Raw genomic sequence first — 8,071 nt, 5'->3', positions numbered from 1 at the left:
CCTGCCTACTTGGCACAGGTGAAGTTCGGGCCGTCCGATCCTACTTCGGATCGTCCGAACTTGCCTTAACTCCGAAGTCAACAAGCTCACCTTCGGAGCCCCCGGTGTGCTGAGTTCGGGCCGTCCGAAGTCCTCTTCGGACCGTCCGAACTGGCCCAGAAAATGAAAATCCAATTCTTGATTCTGAAGTCCGATTAAACCCCGAATTTGGTTAATCACCAACCTTTAATCATGTTTAACATATTATTATCTTAAAATGGAATCTGGGTTACTACAGTCGTTGACTACTAATGACACAAATATTTAAAATAAAAATAACCGAAAATTTGTCCTAATTAGTGTATTAATTAATTATCAAAATTTTATACACAATAATTTTGAGATGTATTATATTTCTTATAGTAGCTAAAAGAACTTATATGAATGATGAACAAAAATTTTTCATTGTGAATTTATAATTTCGCCCTCAAATTGTGTATGGATCAAAAAATGTATGTGCAATTATAGAAATATGAGGTAAAAAAAACAAGGGCAAAAAGAAGTTAAGATTTTAGTAAAACCTTAAGGAGTAATTTATTGAATAATGAAGATGTATTTAATTTTTTTATTTATATTCAATTATCATCTAAAATAAAAAATAATTTTAAATTCACTTATAATAAATATAAAATAAGTATAATTGAAATTTCAAATAATCTATTTGTTTTAATTTTTTAGATGTATTAAATAAGTAATAGAGTAATAGTAACTAAAAGGTTTTATGTTTGGATATATGTTAAGTTTGTTTCGCTAATGTGAATTACATTTTAATTTTTATTCTCAATAACTATATTTAATTTATTTATTTATGTTGATGAATTTAATTTCAATATATGTCTTATTATATAAATTTTTTTTAAAAAATATTTTGACACTTAATGACATGTTAATTTACGCGACTACCAATTTTTCTTCATCTTTTCGTGAGAATTTATTTTAGAATTTTAAGCAAAAAGAATTTAATGAGCATACATTTTAATTCTATATTGTTAATTTTTTTTATCAACGTAATTATCATAATTTCATTACATTCAACTTCATCGATCCATTTTTATTTTTTTTAAAATTAAAATCTGTTTTTTTTCATATCACCTACATGTATATAGATTAGGAGGATATAAAAAAAAATTATCTTCAAAAAATTATCTTTTATATTTTTTAATTTATTTATTTTAAAAGATATTATTTTATATTAATTAATAGTTTCGTCGTCGCATCACCATCATCATCCTCACCTCTTATTTTATTATACAAATTTGCTTTCAATGACTTGATTGATTAGTTAATGTATTTTTTATGAATTTAAGACAACAAAATCAAAACATGTGAGAAGCAAAGTATTATAGAATAATAACATTTGGTTACAACATAATTATAAAAAATTAAAAATAATAATACGTCAAAATTGAATAGATATTTAAAAATATAATTCTCATGAATCTAAAAATAATGAGCAAAAAAATGATTAGATGTTTGATAATAAAAAATATATTTTCACAATTAAAAGAATGAAAATAATATATATATATATAATTTTAATATATATATATATTTAAAATATTATATTATATCTATAAAAGTGTAAATAAAATGATAAAACGTGAATAAAATAACAAAAAATTTCGTTGTGGATTTGGTACTTTACCCTTAAATTGTATATTATTTTGATTAATTCCATGGACATCTTCATAATTCTTAGAAAATATTTTAAAAAATGATATATAAAAATGAATATATATATTTGACAAGCAAAAAAATATTTTTCATTGAAATTATAAAAAAAATGTGTATTTGATATATTTTATCTATAAAAATGTGAATAGAAATAAAAAAAAAATCATTAGAGAAATAATATTTAAAACTCAAGCATGAGACCTTTAACAACTATTATAAACTTAGAGGTGTTTGGCTTAACTTATTAAAAACAACTTATATGCTCATAAGTTATTTTAGGAGCTTATAAACTGTCAAGTCTTATTTTAAAAATAGGTTATTAAAGTGTTTGGATTAAATTATTTTAAACAACTTAAAAATATTGATGTGTTTGGTATGATGAGATCTTTTTATTGTCAAAATTACCAAAAAAAAGTATAATACTATGAAAGTAATGTAAATAGTAATATATGCACAAAAATAATTTTAAATTTATCATAAATGTTAAACATATATTAAAAAAATAAAATTATTTTTAATTTTAATTTATAAATTTTTTTGATAAATTATGAACAAAAAATGGACAGAGAGTATGGTGGAAATTTAAATAAAATATATAAGGATATTTTCTAAAAATTAGGGATGACCTTACTTTTTAAAAAACAGCTGTCAAACAAATTATTTTGAAAGGTTATAAGTCGTTTGACAATTTATTTTTATTATAAATGTGAATAAATTTATATTTATTTTATTTTATATATAATAGATTAATATGTTGTTCACGTGCAAGACACGTGCTTTTTACTAGTTAATACATAAAGATATATATAATTTTGATACACACATTAATTTTTTTATGAAAAATTGTTTTTTTCGTCCTGAATGTTTGTTATTTTGCGATTTCGAACTTTTATATTTTCAGATTTCAGTTTTAAACCGCTATTTTTGTTTTTGTTTTTGTTTTTTTGCATTTGTAGTCTTTTTTTCCGATGTGGCGTTGATGTGGTATTAATGCGGTGCTGATATAGAACTGATGTGTATGGTGTCACGTAAGCATTTTCGAAGAAAAAAAATTAAAATTACCAAAAATCAGAACATACAAGACTAAAACTGAAACATGAAAACAAAAAGGATCGAAATCGCAAAGTGACAATTATATAAAACCAAAATTACAATTTTTTCTTATTTTTAAATATTATTTGATGTATTTAGTAGACAATCATTTAGATGTTGTTTTATTTATATTAGCATAATTAAGCAGGCGTGATGCATATGTATAAAATGATATAATATTTAGTATTATGCTATATATAAAAAATATGTTTTTATTTTTCAATAATTAGTGAATTATGATTTTTTAAAGTTCTAAATTCATGGACAAATAATTAAAAATTTATTTATTTTGTCTATAATAATAATACTTAGCTGGGAAAAATATGAAATATATAATCAAATTTACCTATTTATAATAATAATATTATTATTATTATACGAGGACAATAAGAAAAACATTTTTTTGCATGGTCCGATGAAAATTATATTACATCTGACATCACGAGTAATAAGTTGTTACATCACGAATGAAATAAAATTGTCATGTAAATCATTTTAAGTCCCAAATCTTCGAGTCAAATTTAATTAATTAATTAAACATGTTAACGGCTACACATCCCCATAATCCTAAGATATTTGCCAAGTGCTGGAAAAAATTATTCAAGGAAAGTATTTTAAAATATGAAAATACCTTTAAAAAATCGAATAATAATAGAGTCGAAATCAAGCTTATGATTGGACCACGTGACACAATAACTCGACGTCATTGGTCAGGTGACAACTGACAAACCTATTGAATATTAACGAACCAAAATAAAAGAATGGAGAGAAACACACAATTCGAAAAAATATATGATTATTTATGTAAGATAATTTCAGTGTCTAAAAATAATAATAAAGTTATTAAAAGCCTAATATAATAATAACTCTTTTCAAGATGGGATTAAATAAGGACAAAACATGTCATACCAGGAATCTTATTGGTCCACGTCATCCTAAACAGCATGTTTAACTGCACCCCTGTTCCTATATATACTCGGTCCCTTTCCCTTTGAGTTTAGAATAAACTCACGATTTTTCTTCTTCTTGTTCTTCATTAGGATTCCACTCTCTCTCCCACGCAGAAACCAGAATCAAATAGCATCGGAAATTGGCAAGTTTTACACTGATGGCAATGTCATGCGAGTTGAGGAGACAAGCTTCTGCGTTTGTATTCGTGATCGCTTTGCTTGGTAAGCTTTTTTCTCATGCATACTTTCGAAATTCGAACTGATGTTTTAGTTTTTTCTCTTTTGCTTGATTAATTTTCTACGCTTTTCTGTCCCTGGTACGTGCATGAAAGAAAAAAAAAACCAAGCTGTGAAAATTTTGTTGACGGCCGGATGATGTATGGTTACATCTTACATGATATATGAGAAAAGTGATGTTTTCAATTCACATAATTGGGTTCAGTTTGTTGTGGAATAATGACATTGAACGTCATTTTTTTAATGGTTTCAGGAGGAAGTTTATTCGCATTCACGGTAGCGAAGAAGGAAGATGACACTGAAAAAGTGGGAACTGTTATCGGCATAGATCTCGGTACAACTTATTCCTGTGTTGGTGTTTACAAGAACGGACATGTCGAAATCATAGCGAACGACCAAGGTAATCGCATCACCCCTTCGTGGGTCGCCTTCTCCGACAAGGAAAGGTTGATTGGAGAAGCGGCAAAGAATCAGGCACCCAGTAATCCGGAGAGGACCATCTTCGATGTCAAGAGGCTAATCGGAAGAAAGTAAGTAACATCTTGTCTCTTTTTTAATATTTTCTAATCATGTTGTGGTGATTATAAAGTTATAATTGTGACTCATAATTAACGCCTTAAATCTCCATAGATTCGACGACAAAGAAGTTCAGAGCGATATGAAGTTTGCTCCTTACAAGATTGTTAACAGGGATGGGAAACCTTACATACAAGTCGTCAAAGATGGTGAGAACAAGGTGTTCAGTCCTGAGGAGATCAGTGCCATGGTTTTGACAAAGATGAAGGAGACGGCGGAAGCGTATCTTGGCAAGAAAATCAATGATGCTATTATCACCGTTCCTGGTAAGCTTTTAATCTTTGAAGTCTTGTACTGTTAGTTGGATAGCTAGCTAGGCATTTGTGTCTTTACTGAAATTCTCCTGCCTTCTTGCAGCTTACTTTAATGATGCCCAGAGACAGGCCACTAAAGATGCTGGAGCGATCGCTGGACTGAATGTTGTAAGGATTATGAATGAACCAACAGCGGCAGCAATGGCATATGGTTTGGACCAGAAAGATGAAGAAAAGAACGTTCTTGTCTTTGACCTTGGTGGCGGAACATTCGACGTTAGCATCTTGACCATTGATAAGGGTGTTTTTGAGGTGCTTTCGACTAATGGAGATACTCATTTGGGAGGTAGAGTGCTAGTTGCGATTATTCTCGCGCATTTGTTTTCGTTTATTAATGATAAGTACTCTCAATTTCATGTATTGTCACCTGAATCTGGACATGTTTATTATTTCAGGCGAGGATTTTGATCACAGGATCATGGAGTACTTCATCAAGTTGATAAAAAAGAAGCATGGGAAGGACATTAGTAAGGATAACAGAGCACTTGGCAAGTTAAGGAGAGAATGTGAGCGCGCTAAGAGGGCTCTGAGCAGTCAGCACCAAGTCCGGGTGGAGATCGAGTCCCTTTTTGATGGCGTTGATTTCTCCGAACCGCTTACAAGAGCACGTTTCGAGGAATTGAACAATGATTTGTTCAGAAAAACCATGGGTCCTGTTAAGAAGGCCATGGAGGATGCTGGTTTGGCAAAGCATCAGATCGACGAAATCGTCCTGGTGGGTGGTAGCACCAGGATCCCAAAGATTCAGCAGCTGTTGAAAGAATACTTCGACGGGAAGGAACCGAATAAGGGCGTGAACCCAGACGAGGCGGTGGCATTCGGTGCCGCTGTTCAAGGAGCAATCATCAGCGGAGAGGGAGGTGAAGAGACCAAAGGTAAATTATGCGTTAATGTTGCTACTACTATTTCATATTTGCATAGATCATTAATTGTTGCTAACTGGTGAGCGATAACTCAACATCAGATGTTCTTCTTTTGGATGTGACTCCACTGACCCTCGGTATCGAAACCGTCGGAGGAGTGATGACCAAGTTGATCCCAAGAAACACCCGCATCCCGACAGATAGATCGCAGGTTTTCACGACGTACCAGGACAAACAGACCACCGTCACGATTCGGGTAATAATCGAATATGATTCTTGAAAAGGGTTCATGATCACTTGATGATAATAACATTTTTTGGTAATTGTGTGATAGGTGTTCGAGGGGGAAAGAAGCATGACCAAGGACTGTAGGTTGCTTGGAAGTTTTGATCTCACTGGAATAGCTCCTGCCCCAAGGTTTGTATTGTATATACTCGCCAATGGGTCCTATCTGCTACAAATTATCAAACACTAGCAGCTCAAGATTTGAACTTTTTTGTTGTTGTTGTTGTTGGATTCTACAGAGGAACTCCTCAGATTGTAGTAACATTCTCCAAGGATGTCAATGGCATTCTAAACGTCAAAGCCGAAGATAAGGCCGCCGGCCGTTCCGCAAAGATCACCATCACCGACAAAAAAGGACGTCTCTCGGAAGAAGAGATCGAGCGGATGGTGAAGGAGGCGGAGGAGTTCGCGGAGGAAGACAAGAAGGCCAGGGAGAGAATCGACTCCCGGAACAGCCTCGAGACGTACTTGTACAACATGAGGAATCAGATCAACGACGGGGACAAACTGGCGGACAAATTAGAGTCCGACGAGAAGGAGAAAATCGAGGCCGCGACCAAGGAGGCCCTCGAGTGGATGGACGACAATCAGAGCGCAGACAAGGAGGATTACGACGAAAAGTTGAGAGAGGTTGAGTCTGTGTGCAACCCCATCATCGCCGCTGTTTATCGGCGGGCTGGCGGCGCGGCGGAGGAGGAAGACGGCGGACATGACGAACTGTGAAAAGTTTTTAAATTTATTTTCCTTTTGTTTTGGCGTCATTTATTTACCTGATTAGAGGAGGTTTGAATATATAGATAGATGGTAGGCATTATTAAAAGTAGTAGTATGGGGAAAAAAATTATTTTGTTTCTTAAACTGATTTAAATTTAATTAAACTCTAATTTTCTCCATTTCTCTTTCAATAATTTTACCTGTGTGTATATCACATATGAATTAGAAAGATAATTATTAATAATTTATGTGCCACGAGTGCCAATCATGTAGAATAATTTTATAATGTAAAATGTATGTTATACCTAGAATATAAATGGAATACTCAATAATATTTAATTGAAAACTTACCTCCAAACTACGATTTATTATGACAAGTACTGCACTATCATGCTGCAATTTTGTGCGATAGATTTTTTTTATTTAGCTCAATTTTTTTTTGGTCACTAATAAAAAGTAGTGTTTTTTATGTCAAATTTTATTATAAATATGAAGAAGGGGTCACTAATTTTTTTAAAAAATCTTTTTTATATCATATAATTTTTTTTTAAAAAATATGAACATAGGATATTCATGACTATCTCAAAATCGACCTATTCTTAAAACATTGATTGATGCATGGTAATTTGGATCCGTGTGTTTGCATTTAACCCTTCCAATATACATCATATAATAAAAAAAATTAGCTCTTATTTTTTTTCCTAAGAATATTATTTTTCACTAAACATGTACTATAAGATTATGAAATTGGATGGAGTTAAGTATATTATTAATAACCCTATTAAGTTAGTGCAAAAATACATTAACAACCTTATGAACCACAAATAAATAAGAGAGTAAAATTGCTCACAATTTATAGCTATAGTATAGATTAGATATTAGAGATATATAATTAAAAAATTAAATCAAATAAAAAAACCAAATAATAAAATATAGTAGATGCATAAAATTTTATTTTTTTTTCATTTGAAAGATTGCATGTCAAGGAAAATTCGATGTTGCACACATGGTTGTGCCCTGTGTGCAGCGTGTCAAGCCTTGATTGGCCCAAATGATTTGGGCCCCACATGATTTGTATGGGGCCCACAAACCTTGGGCCAATCAAGGCCTGACAGCAACCCATGGGGGTAGTGCCCCGTGGGTAGGATCGGCTTATCCACATATCAAATAAGAACAAAACAAAATAATAAATAATAGATGCACAAAATTTTAATTTTTTATTTGAAAGAATGCATGATATAATTTTAAAATAAATTACTTAATTGAAGAGTCACATAAATAAATAATTGAAATAACACATTAATTATGTAGTATTAATGGAGAAGGT

General features: G+C 31.3%; 1 protein-coding gene across 1 annotated transcript; it reads left to right on the top strand.

The window, feature by feature from the left end:
* The first annotated feature begins 3,822 nt into the window (after nucleotides 1-3,822).
* Nucleotides 3,823-6,928, top strand: LOC140871708 (luminal-binding protein 5-like). Its single transcript, XM_073274366.1, has 8 exons — nucleotides 3,823-3,977; nucleotides 4,246-4,522; nucleotides 4,623-4,834; nucleotides 4,926-5,168; nucleotides 5,278-5,757; nucleotides 5,847-6,001; nucleotides 6,080-6,162; nucleotides 6,270-6,928. Exons 1-8 carry the CDS (start codon nucleotides 3,914-3,916, stop codon nucleotides 6,751-6,753), a joined length of 1,998 nt encoding a protein of 665 aa, XP_073130467.1. The 5' UTR covers nucleotides 3,823-3,913; the 3' UTR covers nucleotides 6,754-6,928.
* The last annotated feature ends 1,143 nt before the right edge of the window (nucleotides 6,929-8,071 follow it).

Source organism: Henckelia pumila, unplaced genomic scaffold (genome assembly GCF_033568475.1).
Source record: "Henckelia pumila isolate YLH828 unplaced genomic scaffold, ASM3356847v2 CTG_461:::fragment_3, whole genome shotgun sequence".
Classification (NCBI taxonomy): Eukaryota; Viridiplantae; Streptophyta; class Magnoliopsida; order Lamiales; family Gesneriaceae; genus Henckelia; species Henckelia pumila.
The sequence above is the reverse complement of the archived record's forward strand: the minus strand, read 5'-3'. Positions and strand labels throughout refer to the sequence as shown.

Bases quoted from the DNA above. Each gene is read 5' to 3' on its own strand.
- LOC140871708 (XM_073274366.1), top strand. From the start codon at position 3,914: ATGGCAATGTCATGCGAGTTGAGGAGACAAGCTTCTGCGTTTGTATTC. The intron at 5,169-5,277 runs GTAGAGTGCTAG...TTATTATTTCAG, and splicing joins TGGAGATACTCATTTGGGAG to GCGAGGATTTTGATCACAGG. The intron at 5,758-5,846 runs GTAAATTATGCG...ACTCAACATCAG, and splicing joins GGGAGGTGAAGAGACCAAAG to ATGTTCTTCTTTTGGATGTG.